Source organism: Babylonia areolata, chromosome 26 (genome assembly GCF_041734735.1).
Source record: "Babylonia areolata isolate BAREFJ2019XMU chromosome 26, ASM4173473v1, whole genome shotgun sequence".
Classification (NCBI taxonomy): domain Eukaryota; kingdom Metazoa; phylum Mollusca; class Gastropoda; order Neogastropoda; family Buccinidae; genus Babylonia; species Babylonia areolata.
The window spans coordinates 29157353-29181287 of NC_134901.1; the positions used below are offsets into that span (position 1 = coordinate 29157353).

Genomic DNA, 23935 nt, shown 5'->3' on the forward strand with positions numbered 1-23935 from the left:
TAATTTTCGAGGCTTTGCGCCCACAGCCTTCTTAGAGAAAGGTCATGCCTGTTTGGGATTTTGGGCTTTGTGTCCAGATGGTACCCTCGAGTGAGGATTGCCGCTCTTCCTCCGGGTGACTATGTATCGGTGTTTTTATGTGCTCCAGCTACGAGGGTAGGAGTTCCCTGCTGGGCCTGTCTCGTCTGTCTGTTTCCAACTTCAGGGTAGTTGTACTCGGCTAGAAGGTGAATTTCCCTGTTGAAATAATGGAACTCGCCCCATGTACTTTGTCCTTGTCAGCTGTTGTTGTTTTCATGTGTTTTTGCCCCTGTTCTGTCAATAGCCGGATGGAGAGATTGTTGATTTTGCTCACTGGGAGTTGGGGGCTAATACAGGAACAGGAAGTCAGGCTCGCACTCTCTCCCCCTCTTGCGATATAAACGTTATAATCATAACGTTTAAAGTATGGTGATATTGTGATTTATTTTGTATGCGTAAAGAATTTCAAATTTCATTAAGAAATGAGTGGTCGTTTTCCTTGTGAACCCCTTTACTATTATTGTTAGGATTATTTATTTTCGCTTCTTCCTTCACTTGTCTTTTTGATGGCCTTCATACAGAAAATGTATTCATTAGTGAGTGTGAACTGGGGTTGAGGGGGGGGGGGATGGAGAGTCCGAACGAAATCTGATATCTTTTTTTTTTTTTTTAATCTAGATTTTCATATCCTGCTTAACTTGGTTAAATCTTTTGTTTGTAACTTTATCATGTGTGTTATTGTTATTGAGAGGGGGAGGGGGGGGGGGGTAATCCTACATGAAGGGTAACGGATCTTGTGCAGTTTTGAAGTATCCCACTTCCATAGCCATTGCCCTTCAGCCAGTCCTGACGTGACCTTGGTGCTCTGGATTGCCCGCTGCTGTCTTCCCGCATTGACATCGTTTGGTTTTGTTCCCTGGTATTCATCGTCACCGTCTTTTTCTTCAGTCCTCACCATCCAAGTTTTCGTTTTTCCCTTGTGTCGTGCATCAGAGTGCTTCAGTTTGTTTTTATGTTTTTTGTGGGTTTTTTTTTTGTTGTTTTGTTTTGTTTCTTATATATATTTTTTATTATTAAATGTTTCAAATGAATACAAGTACATTCTTCAAACCAGTTTTGGCTGGAGAATTTGACTTGGACGCCGTTTGAGGGTAGCCTTGTGCCAAGGGCTGTCATTCTCGTACACCTCTATTTTCTTAGAAGCATAGAAAAATGTCCAGCACACACCGAAGAACATTGTAAACCAAGTTTACGTCATTCCGGGGCGTGGGGGTGTCGAAGGGTGGCGGATGGAGATGGGGGCTGTGGGGAGGGTGCTTAAAATAGATATTCATGTGCGTGTGGAAGCAGATGGATGACATGAAGTGGGCAGATAGATTAGTCAGACAGCCTGAGCCTAAAGACCTAGATCGGCTATTGCATTACCTCCATGGAGATCCATTCGCGAAACTGAGTTTAACGACGTATGAGTTTTCGCTCTTAGGCTCAAGTGTTCCGTTGCTGGGGTCCTCGGTATGTATGTGTGTTTTTATAGGGAGTGCCTGCTGTGCAACAGGTTTCCACTGCATAAAGCCGCGACCCGCTCGGTAACAGCCAGTCCGTCTATCGCGATCAGTTAACAAGTATATCTTGTGCATCCTGCAAAGTGTCGCGGTGGAATATAAAAGTTAACCGTTCCCACTTAATTTCTTGCACCATTAAATTCCTGTGCTCCAATTTGATTCCTTCCCCGGGCACAGTAATTACTACCCTCCCCTCAAACAGTTCGTTCCCTTGGACAGTTTTTCCATACAGTTCATCTTTGTGGACAGTTTGTCCTCAGCCTCATACTCACAGAATTTTGTGATGCATTTTTTTAAAACCCGTTCTGGCAGTTTGTACCACCCGAAGGAATGCAAGCTAATTATGATGTTCTGAAGCCGACAGAGATTAGTGTTGGCACGAGGACAATATATTTCTGGTGAAGAGTGTGGTGTCCTGAGTACGACTGGTCTGAACATACACCGAAATGACATGGGATCCTTGCAGGATCTCCAGTGGTGAGTAGTCTCTTCGTGACATGACATTGACAGGTCTACTGGCATGAAACAACGATTATAACGATCGAGTGCAGCGTCATACACTAGTTTTCTGTCTGCTTGAATGTATTTTTCCACATGAAAGTGGATTTTTTTTCTTTTTAATTCTTTCAAGGGACAATTAATGTACATGTTGCTGTTGGTTATTCTGTGTGCACTGAGTGCATGCTGCACGCGAGACCATCATTTATCGTTTGATTCGAAAAACTCGCACACAGAAAATCGCATGTCTGATAGACGGAGCGAGATTTAATCCAGTGGCTTCCCAGTCGGGTGTTGTATCCATTTGACCTCCACATACAGCTGTCTTAAATCATGTCATACATTGTTCAAGGCCATGTCGTCGTAGTGATTTATGAATGACAGAAGTCTCTCTAAATTACGAAGTCAATATTCAGTAAAGATGGGCAACACTTTCCAGGTGTATGTGTTGTCTTGACTGTTGTCCTTGGACGAGTGATGGCTTCAATTCAAGAGGGGAGGGCGGGGGGAGGGCGGGGGGAAGGGTGGGGGGAGGGTGGGGAGGGGGGGGGGGGGTCGGGGGGGGGGGCAAACATTCAATGTGGCTCCGCGACCAGCATACGACTTTGAACGCCGCCGAATAATAATAATAATAAGAAGAAGAAGAATGGTACTTATATAGCGCTGAATCTTGTGCAGAGACAAATCAAAGCGCTTTCGCATCAGTCATTCACACACATGCACAACTCTCAAACTAGAGAAACTCAGTGAAGACAAGGAAGAGGCAGGGAAGGGAGGCTATTTTGGGAAGAGGTGGGTTTTAAGGCCAGACTTGAAAGAGCTGAGTGCGGAGACTTGACGAAGCCAAAGAGGAAGTTCATTCCAATTGCAAGGTCCAGAGACAGAGAAAGAACGACGGCCAACAGTCGGGTGTTTGAATCTGGGTATACGTAAACAGAGTGGATCCGAAGCCGATCGTAGTGAGCGAGATGGAGTGCAGAGGTGAAAGCAGCCACAGAGATAGGAAGGGGCAGATTTGTGAATACATTTATAACATAGAGTGCTGATCTTGTACTTTATTCTGTGTGAGAGAGAGAGCCAGTGGAGATGTTGCAAAAGAGAAGTGATGTGTTCAGATCTTTTCTTTCTGAGGACGAGTGGGGCAGCAGAGTTTTGTATGCGCTGAAGGGACAATGTATGAAGCAGGCAAACCAGACAATAGAGAGTTACAGTAGTCAAGGCTAGAGAGAATGAGAGAAACGACAAGTCTAGATGTTGCGTCAATGAACAGATATTTCCGGATGGAACTGATGCGCCGCAATTGACAGTAGCAGGATTGACATGTCTGCGAAGAGACGCAGAAGCACCACTAGGTCTCTTCTACGGGATGGCATCGTGTGGGACTGATGTTGACAGCTCCCTGTGGACTGCTGGGGCTTGAAAAACGACAGAAGGAGCTAGGTGTGTTTGCTCAGGAGGGGCTGGGGAGATGGGGTGGGGGGCTGGGAAAGGGTGCCGTGAAGGTAATGCCACTGACAGGGAGCAGCAACAAGGGGTGGGTGGGAGGAGGCAAATCATGTTTTAAATCAGTGTTGACATACCTTCTAAAGTACTGTAGTTTGCGGTTCATAACTAATATTGCAACCTTCTTTGGAGTGCCAAATCGTTTGCTGAAATTGCCACTTCACGAGACTATTCTGTTTGTTTTTCTCCAGTTAATTGTTTTACATTGTGGTCTTCAGCAAATGTTGCTAAGTCTCTGAAAAGATCTTGGCCTCCTCTAAGTTTTGTTGCTTTGTCTCAAAAGTTTGTAATATGTATCTGATGTTGTTATGCGTAACAAAAGATCCCTTTCCCAAAGTATTTTGTTAAACGGTTGGATGTTTTCTTCTTTTTTTTCTTTCTTCCGATGTTGTTATGCTTAATATTAAAACAAACAAACAAACGAAACAAAACAAAACAAAACAAAGAAATAAAGAAAAGAAAATGGTGTTTTTTGTTTGTTTGTGTTTTGTTTGTTTGTTTGTTTGTTTTTTCACAAAGCATTCTGTTAAACGTTTTCGTTCTCTCATAGTTTTTTTTTTTTTTTTAATTATAAACAACTTGCTTGGTGTGACATAAGGGATCCATTCTGCATGTGCTGAAAGTCATCAGTGTCTAATCTGAAGGACGTAGAAAAATGCTGGGGGGACAATCTTAAGATGAGGACAAGTTTTGAGTTTCACCCCGACCACTGGCCTGGCTGAATTGAACACTGGCCAGGTCCTTGCAGCTGTATTCCACAGCTTGCTCAGTGCAGCCACACGGTCACTGCTGCAGGACGTATTCTTGCCGGGTGAGGACTGTTCCTTCGTTTTCTATCATTTTCTTCTTTTGTCCATAGTTTTTACGTAACCTCTTCTTCATTTTCATTCGTCTTCTTCTTCTTCTTCCTGTTCCCCATCCTTCCGTTATTAACCCCCCTCCCCCTCCTCCTCCGCTTTTTTCTTCTTCTTTCGGCCTCAAGGCCTGACTAAGCGCTTTGGGTTACGCTGCTGGCCAGGCACCTGCTTACCAAATGTGGTGTAACGTATATGGACTTGTTCGAACGCAATTACGCCTCCTCCTCCTTCTTCTTCTGCTTCTCCATCATCATCATCATCCTCTTCTTCTTCGTCTTTTTCTGCTGCTGCTGCCGCTGCTTCTCCATCATCATCATCATCATCATCATCATCATTATCATCATCATCATCATCATCATCATCATCATCATCATCACATCATCATCATCTTCTTCTTCTTCTTTCATCAGCCAAGCAGTTTCAGTTTAGAAAAGATTGTTTTGGTATCAGACTTCTAATAATAAAATGCAAATATTTTCCTCCACTTGATATATTAACAAACAGAAGTTAACAGATTAAGGATAAAGATACCGTATAAAAAGCATGGTTTAATTCAGTCTGCATCTTTATGTTGAAGCTCAGAAAAAAAAACTTGACCAGATGATTTAGTGATCCCTGAAAGTAAAGGATTTCAGAAAATTTCTTTGTAAAAACACGGAGAAAATTCATACGAAGAAATGCCATACGTTCAGGACTCTCAATCAAAAACAACGACAACAGGTTCTCAGAATGATCAGGCCTACTGGACACCTCCACCCACCACCCCCAACCCCCGTCTACCCGCCAAAGTTGATGTCCTTTGATTTATACACTCTTTCAAAACCAGATTCTTCAGTTTGGTGACAATGCTTCGGGAAAGATTGTTCATTGTGTCGAATACATCATCAGGTAGGAGTTCCAGTTTTTTTTCCGTCATGGACTAAGACACTGAACAAGTAGGCAAAGATATACTTGATATGGATACTTATACAGCGCCTATCCTCGGTCGAAGACCAAGCTCTAAGCGCTTTACAAACACGGGGTCATTTGCACAACAGGCTGCATACCTGGGTAGAGCCGAATGACGGCTGCCACTGGGCGCTCATCATTCGTTTCCTGTGTCATACAATCAGATTTCAGGCGCGCACACATACACACTCAGACAGAGATGTAACATTTTACGTGTATGACCGTTTTGTTTATGTACCCGAAGACATCGGAATTTAAGACTGTGGGTGCCGGAAAAAGTCGCAACAAAAATATTCAAAACACTAATCGCGACATTTATACATGGACGTATAATCGTCGACTTCAAGTGAGGAGTGAAAGAACTTTAAATAACTTTACTTTGAACGAACAAAAGGCTAATCTGTTCTCTTTGTGGACTTGAGCACGGACAAAATGACAACACGGACGATACACAACAGCTACAAGAAGGTTTTTGTTGTTGTTGTTGTTGTGCTTTATGTTTCTGTTCCCACGGAACGTTTTGTGGTGTGCCTCATAATCCTGTTCCCACCGAACGTTTTGTGTTGTGCCTCATAATCCTGTTCCCACTGAACGTTTTGTGGTGTGCTTCATAATCCTGTTCCCACGGAACGTTTTGTGTTGTGCCTCATAATCCTGTTCCCACAGAACGTTTTGTATTGTGCCTCATAATCCTGTTCCCACGGAACGTTTTGTGGTGTGCCTCATAATCCTGTTCCCACGGAACGTTTTGTGTTGTGCCTCATAATCCTGTTCCCACGGAACGTTTTGTGGTGTGCCTCATAATCCTGTTCCCACGGAACGTTTTGTGGTGTGCCTCATAATCCTGTTCCCACAGAACGTTTTGTGGTGTGCCTCATAATCCTGTTCCCACCCGCGAGGCCAGTACTCCGCAGTCAAGTTCGCAGTGCCAGGATGTAACTGTAAAGAGACGTGAAAAAAATTAGCTGTAGCAAATATCGGGTGTCAGACTATTGAATCATGGTTTGAAAACCCTGACCATTAGGGAGGAGGGAGGGGGGTGGGAGGCTGACTCACAAATTTTCCTCAAGTAGTCAAAGTACTTACTTACTCTTCGACATCAGGCAGAAACCTGTCGTTCTCTCAGTCAAGATTGGATTTGATAGTTCACACTTACTGTGTCGCTTTCTCTGCCAAGACTGGATTTGATAGTTCTCTGGCTGAAGCCCTTGGCACAATAAATAGTACCACGGCATGGTTATCACGTGCCAAGTTCACTGCCAAACGAGGTCCGTTGGCCTGTTTTGCTGACGTCCACATCAGCTGCAGACGTTTCCCGGGTAAAGCCCACCACACCCGATAGCCGCCGTCATCACTTCCAGATGGTTCCAGAGTACTTGACATTTTTATTTTCTGGCGTCCCCTTCAGCGGTGGTTTTGGAGTATCAGCTTTCACCTCGGCTTAAAGCTTCTTCAGTGCTCCATCTCGTGCTTGCAAAAGCAGTGTTCAGCATCTTGCCTGAGCATGAAGCAGTGTTCCACCTCGTCCCTGCAAAAGCATTGTTCCGTCTCTTGCCTTTGCATGAAGCAGTGTTCCGTCTCTTGCCTTTGCATGAAGCAGTGTTCCGTCTCTTGCCTTAGCATGAAGCATTGTTCCGTCTCTTGCCTTTGCATGAAGCAGTGTTCCGTCTCTTGCCTTTGCATGAAGCAGTGTTCCGTCTCTTGCCTTAGCATGAAGCAGTATTCCGTCTCTTGCCCTAACATGAAGCATTGTTCCGTCTCTTGCCCTAACATGAAACAGTGTTCTGTCTCTTGCCCTAACATGAAGCATTGTTCCGTCTCTTGCCCTAACATGAAACAGTGTTCTGTCTCTTGCCCTAACATGAAGCATTGTTCCGTCTCTTGCCCTAACATGAAACAGTGTTCTGTCTCTTGCCCTAACATGAAGCATTGTTCCGTCTCTTGCCCTAACATGAAGCAGTGTTCCGTCTCTTGCCTTAACATGAAGCAGTGTTCTGTCTCTTGCCCTAACATGAAGCAGTGTTCTGTCTCTTGCCCTAGCATGAAGCAGTGTTCTGTCTCTTGCCCTAACATGAAGCAGTGTTAGTGTACCGAAGCAGCGTCCTGTGTCTGGTATCAACTGATGTTCTGTGTCCTGTCCCATTCCTCAAGCAGTGATGCACTCCTTGTCTCAGCCTTAAACAGTGTCACACCTCTTGCCTCACCCTCGAGGACTTTTACACCCCCTTTTATTTCTCGTCCTCGAGCAGTGTTACACCCCTTGCCTCATCTTTAATGTCACACCCGTAGCCTCATCTTCAAGCAGTCTCACTCCTCGCCTCATCCTCAAGCAGCGTTACATCCCTTACCTCACTCTCAAGCCGTGTTTCACTCCTTGCCTCACTCTCAATCAGTGTCACTCCCCTTGCCCCACTCTCAATCAGTGTCACTCCTTGCCTCACTCTCAATCAGTATCACACCCCTTGCCTCACTCTCAATCAGTGTCACTCCTTGCCTCACTCTCAATCAGTGTCACTCCTTGCCCCACTCTCAATCAGTGTCACTCCTTGCCCCACTCTCAAGCAGTGTCACTCCTTGCCTCACTCTCAATCAGTGTCACCCCTTGCCTCACTCTCAAGCAGTGTCACTCCTTGCCCCACTCTCAATCAGTGTCACACCCCTTGCCTCACTCTCAATCAGTGTCACACCCCTTGCCCCACTCTCAATCAGTGTCACACCCCTTGCCTCACTCTCAATCAGTGTCACCCCTTGCCCCACTCTCAATCAGTGTCACTCCTTGCCCCACTCTCAATCAGTGTCACTCCTTGCCCCACTCTCAATCAGTGTCACTCTTTGCCTCACTCTCAATCAGTATCACACCCCTTGCCTCACTCTCAATCAGTGTCACCCCTTGCCCCACTCTCAATCAGTGTCACAAACTTGCCTCACTCTCAATCAGTGTCACACCCCTTGCCTCACTCTCAATCAGTGTCACTCCTTGCCCCACTCTCAATCAGTGTCACCCCTTGCCCCACTCTCAATCAGTGTCACTCCTTGCCCCACTCTCAATCAGTGTCACTCTTTGCCACACTCTCAATCAGTATCACACCCCTTGCCTCACTCTCAATCAGTGTCACTCCTTGCCTCACTCTCAATCAGTGTCACTCCTTGCCCCACTCTCAATCAGTGTCACTCCTTGCCTCACTCTCAATCAGTGTCACTCCTTGCCTCACTCTCAGTCAGTGTCACAAACTTGCCTCACTCTCAGTCAGTGTCACAAACTTGCCTCACTCTCAATCAGTGTCACTCCTTGCCTCACTCTCAATCAGTGTCACACCCCTTGCCCCACTCTCAATCAGTGTCACACCCCTTGCCCCACTCTCAATCAGTGTCACAAACTTGCCTCACTCTCAATCAGTGTCACAAACTTGCCTCACTCTCAATCAGTGTCACAAACTTGCCTCACTCTCAATCAGTGTCACTCCTTGCCTCACTCTCAATCAGTGTCACAAACTTGCCTCACTCTCAATCAGTGTCACAAACTTGCCTCACTCTCAATCAGTGTCACCCCTTGCCTCACTCTCAATCAGTGTCACTCCTTGCCTCACTCTCAAGCAGTATCACACTCCTTGCCTCACTCTCAATCAGTGTCACTCCTTGCCTCACTCTCAATCAGTGTCACTCCTTGCCTCACTCTCAGTCAGTGTCACAAACTTGCCTCACTCTCAGTCAGTGTCACAAACTTGCCTCACTCTCAATCAGTGTCACAAACTTGCCTCACTCTCAATCAGTGTCACAAACTTGCCTCACTCTCAATCAGTGTCACCCCTTGCCCCACTCTCAATCAGTGTCACAAACTTGCCTCACTCTCAATCAGTGTCACCCCTTGCCTCACTCTCAATCAGTGTCACCCCTTGCCCCACTCTCAATCAGTGTCACCCCTTGCCTCACTCTCAATCAGTGTCACAAACTTGCCTCACTCTCAATCAGTGTCACAAACTTGCCTCACTCTCAAGCAGTGTCACACCCCTTGCCTCACTCCCAAGCAGTATCACACCCCTTGCCTCACTCTCAATCAGTGTCACCCCTTGCCCCACTCTCAATCAGTGTCACTCCTTGCCCCACTCTCAATCAGTGTCACAAACTTGCCTCACTCTCAATCAGTGTCACTCCTTGCCCCACTCTCAATCAGTGTCACAAACTTGCCTCACTCTCAAGCAGTGTCACACCCCTTGCCTCACTCTCAATCAGTGTCACAACCTTGCCTCTCAAGCAATCTTTCACCTCTTGCCTCACAAGCAGTGTTTCGCCTCTTGCCTCACAAGCAGTGTTTCACCTCTTGCCTCACAAGCAGTGTTTCATCTCTTGCCACAGCCTGAAGCAGTGTTCTCGGTGGAAACAAAGTGTAGGTTTCCAGATCACGAGAGGAACATGGACGACTTATTAATCACGTAAAATCCCCAGCGCACAATTTCTGATGAGCGGGTTATTGCCGTTCTATGTTTGTTCAAGTTCCGCCTAAATCACCGGCGCACACTTCCTGGAAAGCGGGTATGGTTATGTGCAAGCACCGGTCGCACGAGATCGATGGTTTCACACAGAGTTGATCAATTCACACCGTCAGTGTTGGGTCACACAGCATCGTGTCCTGATGTATAAAGGGAATGGAGGGAATTAATTGGGGCTGCCTGGTTTATCGCGACATCCTCGACATATTTCTTGTGGAGACCCCAGTGATCGACGTTGAGTGGAGCTTGGTGGCGTGTTCACTGCAGCCATGTGTCGGGGGAGTGGGGGGGAGGGGGGGGGGTAGATGGATGGCGAGGGTGGGTGTGGAAGAGTGAGATTAAGAGTTTGAGGGGAGGGGGACGCAGGGAGAGAGAGAGAGAGAAGGGGGTGGATGGGTGTGCGTTTATGACCAAATAGCTTTCGCTCCTGACATCAAGACGTCCTCTCCTTCAGTATGTTGATGAAAATTGTCGTTTCCTGGGAGGTTGGAGTTAGTGGTCTGCCGAGGGATGTGCTATCAATTGATAGGGGAGATGGGGCGCAGTCCACTGGTGTGTTCGCATCTCCAGCCTCTTGCTGTGGTCCGCGGTTTTGTCCTTTGATGTTGGTCTTGATTTGCAGGGAAGGGAAAGTGGGTTGGAGAAGTTTGCCTGCGTGTACATGTAGAAGATGCGTGCGTGTGTTTGTGTTCCGAGCAGGAGGCGTGAAGTCGTCGTCAGTACACAGCGCTCTCCTTCCTCCGTGGACTGTCCCACCGCCTGTCACCGGCCGTGTCTTCCAACCAGGGCCAACAAGGCGTCCCTTATAACGCTGCGTGGTAACTCCGTGATCAGACGTCCTCACTGTGTTGTATGTGAACTACCTCTGAGCTGTGAAAGGTACAGGCCTCTATACATAGTGCCTCTAGGTTCATGAAAGGGTGCTGTTGGAGGGAGAGAGGGAGAAAGAGAGAGAGAGAGAGCAATCCATATCAGAACTCAAAATGTCTTTATTCAGGGATTGATTTTATGCTTGGCCTATACTTCCAGCCTATTCTTGCTAATCTACATCCATTACAAATAGTGCACACATACATGAAGGAAAAGAAAGGAAGAAAATATTTTTAAAAAATGATTTTCAGTTTGATGACTGGTGTATATTTGATTGTATTCTAAAAAGCTGAGTGCATACATTTCTGATATTTCGTTAACAAAAGAATAATAATAAAAGAAATTTACCAACTTCTTCTGCTCTTTTAATGTCAATAGTTTAAGACATCCTGTGTCTAGTCTCACATCTTAGCATCCAGTGTGCTCGCCCGTGTGTTCAGTTGCAGAAACTCACAAAGCGCGAAACAGCGAAAGATTCCAGCACTGAGTCAGGATGTGGGGAACAGAAACGAAAGCAACCATTCTCTCTGCCGCTCTGCTTCTTCTCCTTCTTCCAACCTTCTGCCAGGCCAGACGCAACCGCTGCCATGAGCCCTTGAACAGGGACGATCTGGACACCTTCGTCATCCTCTTCCAGGGAGAGTTCAACAGCTATGAGCAGAACGAGCGCGACAGGCACGAGGGGATGATGGGCCGAGACCTCCACATGTACCTGAAGCTCCTCCACGTGCCGGTCACCGTGCCGGCCCTGCAAGAGGCGCCGGGGCAGTGCGCGCACACCCGGCAGTTCTACATGGAGCAGTGCTTCAACGGGTTGCCTGATCCCCAGCTGCAGAGGATCGGTAACGTCATCCTCAAAAGTACGTGGTGTGGCCCTCGTTTTGCTGAAGACACGCGGACGCACGTGCGTGCGCGCGCGCGCACACACACACACATACACATACATGCACACACACACATGTACACACACACACACACACATACATGCTCATATTCACACACACACACACACACACACACACGCACACATACATGCACACACACACACACACACACACACACACACACACACACACACACACACATACATGCACACACACACACACACACACACACACACACACACACACACACACACACACTAATGCACGCACGCACGCAAACTCATAAACGCGAGTACGCTTACTGCCGTGGTAGTCACCAGACATAATTATCAACCATAGCATCACCATTCACCTCAGATGAAGCTGACACGTTAATAATATATAATAATATATAATCATCATATATAATACAGTTACTGGAGCTCGAGTGACCTAGACAATTGCTGACACGCGTTTGCCTTTCTATCACCAGTTGTTCGCCCCGTAATAATCCTGTACACGCTAACTGACCAGTTCACCTTTCGTGTTATGTGCTGTGAAGATCTGTCAGCCACACGCTGTGGATCTTAATTAACCCGTTCAGTGCCTTGTAAAAACATTCACTTTCTTTCTGTATTTCCTGTGGTTTTCGTGCTATATCTGCTATCTATTAATTGATTCCTTTATCTGTTTTACCCCCGATTTCCTGGAATCCTCTGCCAAGTGGAGACCACTTTTTATACAAATTTAACCGGCACTGAGCGGGTTGTTGTCCTTCGGTATAAATTTGATGGATAGCTCATTGGCCAGGAAAGCTGAAGCCAGATGGATGCCATATCGTTACTCGGATCCGGCCGTCTGTCCATTGAGAAGTCGTCTGCTAACTGGTGGTAGTTTCTGAACTGTAACCGTGTATCTTATATGAAATCGTGTTATGCTTACCCCCACGACTTGCCAAATGTTGTGTCTTGATTGATATCTGCCAATGGTTTATTTACCAAAGTTAGTACAGGAAAACAGTGCAGTGACACGTAGCGCAAACTTGCAGTGGAGACACATACATACACACTGGAATGTCAGCTTAAACTAACGCCGCGAGCAAGTGGAAGCTTGCCGTGAAGCCAGCTGAGCGTTCGGATACATATGAAGTTACTGCTTCGCGCTATACTGACACGAGTAGCAAAATTGCTGATTGAACACTTCCGCTGGCTTCAGTTAGCAAAGGGGCTCAAAGAAGGCATGCGCTATCCACCTATTTTGAGAACAGTGGTCTAGTTACAATCGATCACACGAAGGAAGTCAAATGAACGTAGAGCTGGGTTTAATGACCTACCATAAGTTAGCTTCCCAGGGCTCGGGTCTTGAATTTCAAATGATTTCAAGTCCGTGGCAGATGGTCGCATCACCATGGAGGTGCACAACCCTCGCGACCCGTCGGCCGCCAAGGGCTGGGAGAACTGGAGAAACGACACGGAGCAGTTCAGATCGCTGACCTCGGGGGATCTGGAGTTCGATCCCAAGTGCACAATGGAGTGGACGAAGACCGCTCCAGGAAAATTCAGGGGACGGATCGTGGGGAACAGATGCGTCTTTGACAACAGAGGCACTAAGGTTCATGTTTGTGTGTTTGACGACTTTTTTGTTCGTTTGTTTTAGTCAGTTGGTCTGTGTGTGTGTGTGTGTGTGTGTGTGTGTGTGTGTGTGTGTGTGTGTGTAAATGATTGTTGTAGGGAATATAAGCTATTACTATGATCTAGTCAGGAAGTCAAGTTACGCTTGTGAGCGTTTATTTATTCGCAAGCTTTACATTGAATTGATTCAAGATGAATGCGTGGGTGGGTGGGTGGGTGGATGGATGGTTTGTTTGATTGGTTGGCTGGTTCATTGATTGACTAGTAGATTACTGGTTGGTTCATTAATTGTACAGGTGTAGCCTGCTTCCGATCGGACGTGTCGTTGTGAATGATTGGTTGGTTGGTTGGATGGATGGTTTGGCTGGTTGGTGTACCGATTGATTGTACAGCTGTACTTTGTGATCAGACGTGAATGGCTGTTTGGTTGGTTCATTGATTGATTTTACAGATGTACTTTCGATCAGACGTGAACCTGACTGATGACGTCATGTATCAGAACGATCAGTATCTGACGCGAAACGAAACCAACGGAAGAGAAAAGGTCGTGTTAGGGGATACCACTCCATATGAGTACGAAAGAACGACGCGGCCCATTCCCTCTGCTGACTGCAATGACCATGGTACGTACGTTCCTCACACTGAACAGGGTAGGCAGAGCACACGATACTTTATTGTCTCCCACAAGAAAGAAAGCGAAACGCAGAACACAACACTTTATTGTCTTCCAGAAGAAAGACGAAAGGCCGCAGAACACAATACTTTATTATTTCCAAGAAGAAAGAAAGCGAAACGCGGAGCACAGGATGCTTTATTATCTCCAAGAAGAGAGAAAGAAAACCACAGAGCACATGATACTTTATTAACTTCAAGACGAAAGAAATGGAAACGCAGAACACAAAATTTTATCATTTCCATGAAGAGCGAAATGGAGAGCACATAATACTTTATTATCTCCGAGAAGAAATAAAGGAAAACGCAGGGCACAGAATGCTTGATTATCTTCGAGAAGAAATAAAGGAAAACGCAGGGCACAGAATGCTTGATTATCTTCGAGAAGAAATAAAGGAAAACGCAGGGCACAGAATGCTTGATTATCTCCGAGAAGAAAGAAAGGAAAACCGCAGAGTACATGATACTTTATTAACTTCAAGAAGAAAGAGATGGAAATGCAGAACACAAAATTTTATCATCTCCAAGAACAGAGAAAGGAAAACCTAGAATACACAACGCTTTATTATCTCCAAGTAGAGAGAAAGGAAAACGCAGAGCACACAATGCTTTATTATCTCTGAGAAGAAAGAAAGGAAACCGCAGGACACATAAAGATTAGTTATCTCCAAGAAGAAAGAAAGGGTAACTCTGCAGAATACAGAATACTTTATAATACTCAATAAGAGAAATACATGAACTTGTCGTGTGAAACACAGCATAAACAGTACACGACAACCACAGGCATTCAATACCGTGTGCATAAAAGATCAAAATGTTCAAGTTAACAACGTGAACCACATGTACAATAATCACAGTCACACACAGGCAAAAATAATTACAGCTAGACATAGAATGCTCAACATCGTTAACTATAGAACTCCTGGACAATATCCTCATGCATTGATTTGCCACAACCACAGAGGACGGGCATGTAATATCACACTGTTTCAATTATGCAGACATATAATCAGTCACAGGCACGCAGTAATCACTAAAGATAGGCATAGACATGATTATAATAACAATATGCAGCTGTTATATATAGACATATAATCAGTCATCTGTATATAGACATATAACCAGTCATATACATGCAGTATATACATATAATCAGTCATGTGTGTAGTATAGGCATGAAATCAGTCATATACATGCAGTATAGGCAGACCATCAGTCAAATACACGCAGAAGTAACAAAAGTTAGGCGAAGACATACAATAACAATATGCAGGAGTAACTGAATATAGACACATATTCAGTAACATACACGCAGCATAGACATAGATTATAACCACTCGTAAGCATGCAGTATAGACATACAATCAGTCATATACACGCAGTAATCACAGACGATAGGCATGGACATTATAAGAATAGCATGCAGCATGGAGGAGTGATGAACGGGAGCTTTGACCTTTCGGGAGAACGAATGCGCATGGAAATGGCGACGACAGAGAGCGCGATATGATGATGATGATGATGATGTTGGTGATGATGTTGGTGATCCTTTTGCCCCTGATGCAGAGGATGAGTTGAATGGTGACAGTAGTGATGCTGAAGAGGGCGACGAAGACGATGGTGTGAAAACGTGGAAAAACAACAACCATGAATTAAAACACTGACACAGATTGAACCCGATTTTTAAAAGGTTTTTTTTTTTATGACTCTTTGGTTTAAGACATACAAATACACACAGCAGTGAATAACACACTGGAGTGAGTGGGGAGAGAGAGAGAGAGAGAGAGGGAGGTAGGCAAAAAGAAAGAAACAGAGACAGAGAGACTGCACACACACACACACACACACACACACACACACACACACCGAGTTGAGCATACACACAATACACACATAGTTAAAAGAATGATTACTTATACATCGGAACTGTGTGTGTGTGTGTGTGTGTGTGTGTGTGTGTGTGTGCCTGTCTGTGCTTACTTACGTGTATGTGTGTGCGCATTTATGTGTGTGTGTGTGTGTGTGTGTGTGTGTGTGCTTATGTTCATGTGTGTGCACATTTATGTGCGTGCGTGCGTGCGCACGCGCGCGCGCGCGTGTGTGTGTGTTTGTGTCTTTTTTTCTTCTTCTTCAGGTAACGGGAATCTGTCGGTGCAATGCATTCTGCGTGAGCTCGTCACGGTAAGAACCAGCTGCTTTGTTTCCCTCCTGCTCTCACGTGCATGATCTGGTTGACTGTCACCCTATAGCTCCCCTCCCCCCTCCCCCTCACCACGCCCCCCATCCACCCCATTCCTACCCCCATTCTCACCCCCCCCCATTCCCACCCCCGCCTCCCGCACACAGTTTCAGCATGCTGGTGACACGTCACTTGGACACCTAGCCCCCCCCCCCAACCCCCACCGCTCCCCCCCCCCCAGCCGCCCCCCCCCCCCCAACACACACACACACACTGAAACTGACCCTATGGCACCATAAAACACAAGTCGCTCACAAAGTTACAAACAGAAAATTTCCCTGGGCCCTGATAGTGTTAGGGGTCGTCGGCGCCAGTTTGTGGGTGGCGACGCGCTCTCCCCCCCCCCCCATCCCTCCCTCCTCCCCCCTCACCCCCCCAATTCCCACCACCTCGCCTCTTTCCCCACCCCCGAGAAGAGCAACTTCAAATTTCACACAGACATCTGTTGTGACAAAAGTGTTCCACGACACGACACGACACGACACGACACAACGCACCTCTACACCACAGATGACTTAGAAATACCGTTTGCAACATGCAGTGGCAGTGAGATATTCAAAAGCTTGTCAAGCGAGAGTGCATACTGCACCTGGCACCAACCGAATCGCGGGAGGAAACCATATCGCCATCACAAAGAAAGGAAATGATACGTCAGGAGGATCACTTAAACTGGGAAGACTGATGCACAGAATGTTTTCCAGGCAGTAGTGACAGACGTAGACCCTGAAAAGCGGTCCCTGGCAGCAGCACACGGCTTGCCTGACACTGTCAGGAAAAGAAAGTGGCCCGGGAACCAATGAATCGTCCTGCACCATCAGAAGGACCACAGGAACTGTCCCTGCACCATTATCAGCATCAATACCAGTATCAGTAGCTCAAGGAGGCGTCACTGTGTTCGGACAAATCCATATACGCTACACCACATCTGCCAAGCAGATGCCTGACCAGCAGCGTAACCCAACGCGCTTAGTCAGGCCTTGAGAAAAAAATAATTATTAAAAAAAAAAAAACAATAATGATAATAAAATAATAATTACGAAGGAAATGAATATTCAAATGTGAAAAAAAGATAAAATAATAAATAAATAAACGAATAAAGATAAGAAGAAGAAGATAAATGCACCATTAAAAGGACCACAGAAACTTTCCCTGCACTATTAAAAGGGTCACAGAAACTTTCCCTGCACCATTAAAAGGACCACAGAATCTGTATCTCCACCATCAAAATAACACAGAAACTGTCCCTGCACCATTGAAAAGACCACAGAAACTGTCCTGCACATTTAAAGGATAAGAGAAACTCTACCCACACAATTAAAAGGACCACAGAAACTGTCCCTGTACCATTGAAAAGACCACAGAAACTGTCACTGCACCATTGAAAAGACCACAGAAACTGTCCTGCACATTTAAAGGATAACAGAAACTCTACCCACACAATTAAAAGGACCACAGAAACTGTCCCTGTACCATCAGAAAGACCACAGAAAATTTCCCTGCACCATTGAAAGGACCACAGAAACTGTCCCTGCACCACCAAAAAGGACCACAGAAACTGTCCCTGTACTATTGAAAGGACCACAGAAACTGTCCCTGCACCACCAAAAAGGACCACAGAAACTGTCCCTGCACCATTGAAAGGACCACAGAAACTGTCCCTGCACCACCAAAAAGGACCACAGAAACTGTCCCTGCACCACCAAAAAGGACCGTAGAAACTGTCCCTGCACCATTAAAAGGACCACAGAAACTGTGCCTGCACAATTAAAAGGACCACAAACTGTGCCTGCACCATTAAAAGGACCACAGAAACTGTCCCTGCACCATTAAAAGGACCACAGAAACTGTCCCTGCACCATTAAAAGGACCACAGAAACTGTCCCTGCACCATTAAAAGGACCACAGAAACTGTGTCTGCACCATTAAAAGGACCACAAACTGTGCCTGCACCATTAAAAGGACCACAGAAACTGTGTCTGCACCATTAAAAGGACCACAGAAACTGTGCCTGCACCATTAAAAGGACCACAAACTGTGCCTGCACCATTAAAAGGACCACAGAAACTGTGTCTGCACCATTCAAAGGACCACAGAAACTGTCCCTGCACCACCAAAAAGGACCACAGAAACTGTCCCTGCGCCATTGAAAGGACCACAGAAACTGTCCCTGCACCACCAAAAAGGACCACAGAAACTGTCCCTGCACCATTAAAAGGACCACAGAAACTGTGTCTGCACCATTAAAAGGACCACAGAAACTGTCCCTGCGCCATTGAAAGGACCACAGAAACTGTCCCTGCGCCATTAAAAGGACCACAGAAACTGTCCCTGCGCCATTGAAAGGACCACAGAAACTGTCCCTGCGCCATTAAAAGGACCACAGTACTGTCCCTGCACCATTCAAAGGACCACAGAAACTGTCCCTGAACCACCAAAAAGGACCACAGAAACTGTGTCTGCACCATTAAAAGGACCACAGAAACTGTGTCTGCACCATTAAAAGGACCACAGAAACTGTCCCTGCACCATTGAAAGGACCACAGAAACTGTCCCTGCACCATTAAAAGGACCACAGAAACTGTGTCTGCACCATTAAAAGGACCACAGAAACTGTCCCTGCCCCATTGAAAGGACCACAGAAACTGTCCCTGCACCATTGAAAGGACCACAGAAACTGTCCCTGCACCACCAAAAAGGACCACAGAAACTGTCCCTGCACCATTGAAAGGACCACAGAAACTGTCCCTGCACCATTGAAAGGACCACACAAACTGTCAATTGTGGTGTAGCGGTAGTGGCCGGACATGTAAGTCAGTGTCCACAAGTTCCGAGTCCCGCGAAGATCGTGATTTTTTTTCTTCCCCCTCCTCTGGACCTGGAATGGTTGTCTAGGAGCTAGTCTTTCGGGTGAGATGATCACCCAAGGTCCCTTGCGCAGCACACACATAAAATAACCCACGGCAGCTTAAGTGTTGTTCCTGGCAGAACTGCAAAGAAAAATGCACTTTGATAGCAAAACATAGACACGTGCTTGAAAAAAAAAAAAAAAAAAAAGGCAAAAGGGTGGCACTGCACTGTGGAGACGTGCTCTCCCCGGAGAGAGCAGCCCCTGTTTCACACAGAGAAATCCTCTGTGACTAAGTAATACAATGTAGTACAGTACCGGTACAAGGTCGACTACAGAAACTGCCTGGAACTGATAATAAAACATAGATAAAACACCTGTTCCTCGTTTTAGGAAGGCTTACATAAATAAATTGTTCACTGCAAAACAGTCCAGAAACTACCGCTTACACCAGAAGATCCCCTGTTACAGTAATAGAAACTGAGCTGCTGGCATCAATATGTTTATGCAAAGCTCGTAATTACTAACTTAGCTTTCCAGTCCTGGAAATAATATGAAATCTAAAAATTTTTTTTTTTTTTTTAAACCGGAAAGAAACAAATTAACATAATCTGATAGAGAGAGAGCCCCGCGCAAGCAAGCTTTTCACGAAAAATAAAGAAGAAGAAGAAGAAAAAAGATCAGTTTCACATATGAATGATTATCATAATAATTATGACACTGCTTTCACATTCGCTTTGGAAAGCTGGAGAAACAAATGACTGAATCATTGGGTTGTTGCTCTGCTACTGTGGCTTTACTGCCTCTCCCAGTCCTTCCAGTTTTAAGAGGGCTTTTTTTCCTTATCCCTTGCACGTGTGTGTGTGTGTGTGTGTGTGTGTGTGAGAGAGAGAGAGAAATACTACGGACTACGGGAAGAATGGGACAGACCAGTAACATTCACCGGAAAAGCCAGTCTTCAGGAGAGCTGCTTCATAACATCCTGACCCAACACTGCCGCACAAGGCGTGTATTTCTCGGCAGGCGATGTTGACGTCTGAATATGATTATGAGAGGAATCTGGGAGCACAGCCTTGTCACTTAGCCCCAACCATGAGACCACCCCATTACTGCAGAACATTGGTAAAATGAGATCAGTATGCGAATCTGAAGTGCAGTTACTATTTTAGTGCGTTTTAAAATGATGTCACAGACTTTGCCAATCAAAAGTAATGCAGTCCTAAAAGGAAGAAGTCCAGATTATGAAAAAAAAAAAAAGAAGAAAAAAGAAAAGAAAAAGGTAACTGATAGACGACCATGACCTGTAAGGTCTGTCTCTTCTCAGGCGGGTGTCATTCACTGACAGGCACACTCATCATCAGTAGTCAATATATAAAGGTGTTCAGTGCATTCCCATAGCAACACCGTCATCATCCTCTTGCCCATCATGACTCGGTTGGCACATGATGGAGTGTATCCCCATAGCAGCATCGTCATCCTCTTCATGGCACATGATGGAGTGTATCCCCATAGCAGCATCGTCATCCTCTTCATGGAACATGATGGAGTGTATCCCCATAGCAACATCGTCATCCTCTTCATGGCACATGATGGAGTGTATCCCCATAGCAACATCATCATCCTCTTCATGGCACATGATGGAGTGTAACCCCATAGCAACATCGTCATCCTCTTCATGGCACATGATGGAGTGTATCCCCATAGCAACATCATCATCCTCTTCATGGAACATGATGGAGTGTATCCCCATAGCAACATCATCATCCTCTTCATGGCACATGATGGAGTGTAACCCCATAGCAACATCATCATCCTCTTCATGGCACATGATGGAGTGTATCCCCATAGCAGCATCGTCATCCTCTTCATGACACATGATGGAGTGTATCCCCATAGCAGCATCGTCATCCTCTTCATGACACATGATGGAGTGTATCCCCATAGCAACATCATCATCCTCTTCATGGCACATGATGGAGTGTATCCCCATAGCAACATCATCATCCTCTTCATGGCACATGATGGAGTGTATCCCCATAGCAACATCGTCATCCTCTTCATGACACATGATGGAGTATATCCCCATAGCAACATCGTCATCCTCTTCATGGCACATGATGGAGTGTATCCCCATAGCAACATCATCATCCTCTTCATGGCACATGATGGAGTGTATTTCCATGGCAACATCGTCATCCTCTTCATGGCACATGATGGAGTGTATCCCCATAGCAACATCATCATCCTCTTCATGGCACACGATGGAGTGTATTCCCATGGCAACATCGTCATCATCCTCATGCCCATCATGACTCAGTACATGATGGAATGTATGAGCGTTTTTGTATGTCAGAGCCCACTATGTTTGCTGAATTGTTAGGCGTTTGTTTGAACTGACCCACTGTCTTCTTTTTATGTCCAAGGTACTGGTTATTTATCAGAACATGTGGCATGCAGCTTGTAACTTTCCTCTGGCCGTGCTGACTACAGGCACTAAAGACATGCCTCTTCAACTCAGTCTGATTTCAACTAATGTGCCGCAACACCCCCTTGCCCCCCACCCCACCCCCCTCCACTCCTCTCTTCTCTGTGTGTGTGTGTGTGTGTGGGTGTGTGTGAGTGAGTGTGTGTATACGTGTACAAGTCTGTGTCTGTGTGTTTGTGGGGGTTTTTTTTGTTTATGTTTTTTTTTTTTTTTTTTTTTTTTTTGCTTTTCCATTTTTAAAGTTGGGCATATAATTTGTTTGCTATCTTCCATGATCCAGTAGGAATCAAAGGTTAATTAAAACTTGAAACTCAAAAACTCAAACGAAAGAATACTGTCATCATTACAATCTTAATATTACACCCTCTGATTATAATTAGACACAGTTAGACATGCAAAAACGCATACAATTATAATTGAACATCTTAGGTACAAACATTGGCTGCACAGCTGTCAATAAGCATTTATTATCAATGTTAACTATTTCATGTCTTACTCCTTCAAGTCAGAAAATGATGTTCAACATTGCTTAATCATCAGTGACTACCATTATTTTTTCAAAAAGTGCCAAACAATGAAATCACTTTCAGACTTCTTGAAATATTGTCACATCAATCAGTCTTTTTGAGGATGAAATAACTGGGTTTTTTTTTGGTTTTTTTTTTTTCATATTTAAAAAAATCACCGTTTTCAAACTGTTTTGTATCCTTTGAGAAGTATATAATAATGATATCTTCTTTTACAAATATAATAACTACTTTTAGATTGTTACAAAGTTCTTTTTTTAACAATTCATTTATCAATGTGTGTTTTTTCAGATGACAAAGCGTGCCAAGCACAAGCATTTCAATTTCGAGAGATTCACATTACTGATGAGGATTGTAAGTAAATTAATTGACCTCTCAGACACTCCTTGAGACAACTCTGTGTGCTCTTCAGTAAGCACTTCTAACTGGTGCGAACTTGAAACACAATATGGCGTCACGAAGACCAGTCAGGTTGTCACACAGGTGTTGTGAACATATCTTTGCTAACAACAAACAACAACACAAAGAAAAAAAGGCACTGGACTGATGATGGAAGAGCTTTTCTGATCTTCAGACTGTCCTCGCATGAAATAAAATGACACTGAACTGATTTAAATGTCACGTGTCAGTGGTGTGTTAGTGTGTGTATGGGGCATGCAGTGGCAAGGTGTTCAAATCTGTGTGTGTTTGTGTGTATGAAAAAGTGTCTGCAAAGACAGCAGGCACCATACAGATTTTTGCTCCAGAGGGTGAAGACTTGATTATTTAATTTGAATGCTCCCATGTGCATGTATATGCGGATGCCATTCACCATTGGTCAGCCAGCACATTCACTGTCACATGAAGCAAATTAATGTGTGGTATCACTGGGCCACCAGTCCAATTCATCTTACATGTTCATCTCCCACTGATCCCCTCTTTCCCTGGGTCCAGCTTTCTCACTTGATCAGTCTCTGCACTATCTCTGCAGCCAAGACACCTAGATCTGATAGACTGAGACCCAGTCTCATGCTAGCTTCTGCACGCATCTCTGCAGCCAAGAGACCTAGATCTGATAGACAGACCCAGTCTCATGCTGGCTTCCGCACATATCTCTGCAGCCAAGACACCTAGATCTGATAGACTGAGACCCAGTCTCATGCTGGCTTCTACACACATTTCTGCAGCCAAGAGACCTAGATCTGATAGACTGAGACCCAGTCTCATGCTAGCTTCTGCACGCATCTCTGAAACCAAGAGACATAGATCTGACAGACTGAGACCCAGTCTCATGCTGGCTTCTGCACGCATCTCTGCAGCCAAGATACACATTTGATAGACAGACCCAGTCTCAAGTTGGCTGTACAGGTCTTTTGGGATTCATCCCTTCTCCATCCTCCAAACGCTGGCTAGCCATTGGAGATGGTGCTATTCCTCTAAATAACAATGAAATTGTTGCTTTTGCTTGTTTGGGTGGGTTGTTGTTTTTTGTTTGTTTATTTGTTGTTCTTTTAGGGGAGGAGAGGGGGGGGGGGGTGAGCTTAATTTAGTTTTTTGCTGTTCTTACAGAAATTTGTAGATTAACTAATAACAATTATGCAGAAGTCATTGCCTCTTGTTAAAAATACTATATCATAAAACACCAACACTGAGTATCACACATTCAGCACTGAATATGGCACATTATTGCATTGTCCTATAGAGTGAGCATGACCTAACTCTTACACACAAAATGTACGCACATGCGTACACACATGCATACACTCACAGTTCTGCATATCTTCTTTTAATAACTATTGAAAACCAAGTCACACAACTTGCAAAAAATGATTTAACCTTTAAATCAAACATTTCACACATACACACTCACACATACACTTGCTCTCTGTCCAAAAGAAACATTTCAAGCTGATGGACTCTGGAAGGTTCATACTAAAGCCTGATTATC

General features: G+C 45.1%; 1 protein-coding gene across 2 annotated transcripts; it reads left to right on the top strand.

The window, feature by feature from the left end:
- Positions 1–4302: 4302 nt before the first annotated feature.
- On the top strand, positions 4303–23849 carry LOC143300387 (uncharacterized). 2 transcript variants are annotated; one of them, XM_076614010.1, is made up of 7 exons: positions 4303–4395; positions 10576–10755; positions 11187–11606; positions 13003–13220; positions 13692–13863; positions 16047–16093; positions 22300–23849. In XM_076614010.1, the coding sequence occupies exons 3-7, from the start codon at positions 11240–11242 to the stop codon at positions 22396–22398; spliced, it is 903 nt and encodes a 300-aa protein (XP_076470125.1). In that variant the 5' UTR covers positions 4303–4395; positions 10576–10755; positions 11187–11239; the 3' UTR covers positions 22399–23849. The 2 variants fall into 2 exon arrangements, with proteins under 2 accessions (XP_076470125.1, XP_076470127.1); XM_076614012.1 differs by lacking the exon at positions 4303–4395 and having other exon boundaries at positions 10427–10755.
- Positions 23850–23935: the final 86 nt, after the last annotated feature.

What these genes read in the sequence shown, in the direction of transcription:
- LOC143300387 (XM_076614010.1), top strand. Translation starts at nt 11,240, where the DNA reads ATGTGGGGAACAGAAACGAAAGCAACCATTCTCTCTGCCGCTCTGCTT. An exon ending in CGGTAACGTCATCCTCAAAA is followed by an intron (nt 11,607 to 13,002) that starts GTACGTGGTGTG and finishes AGTCCGTGGCAG; the next exon opens with ATGGTCGCATCACCATGGAG. An exon ending in TGCTGACTGCAATGACCATG is followed by an intron (nt 13,864 to 16,046) that starts GTACGTACGTTC and finishes CTTCTTCTTCAG; the next exon opens with GTAACGGGAATCTGTCGGTG.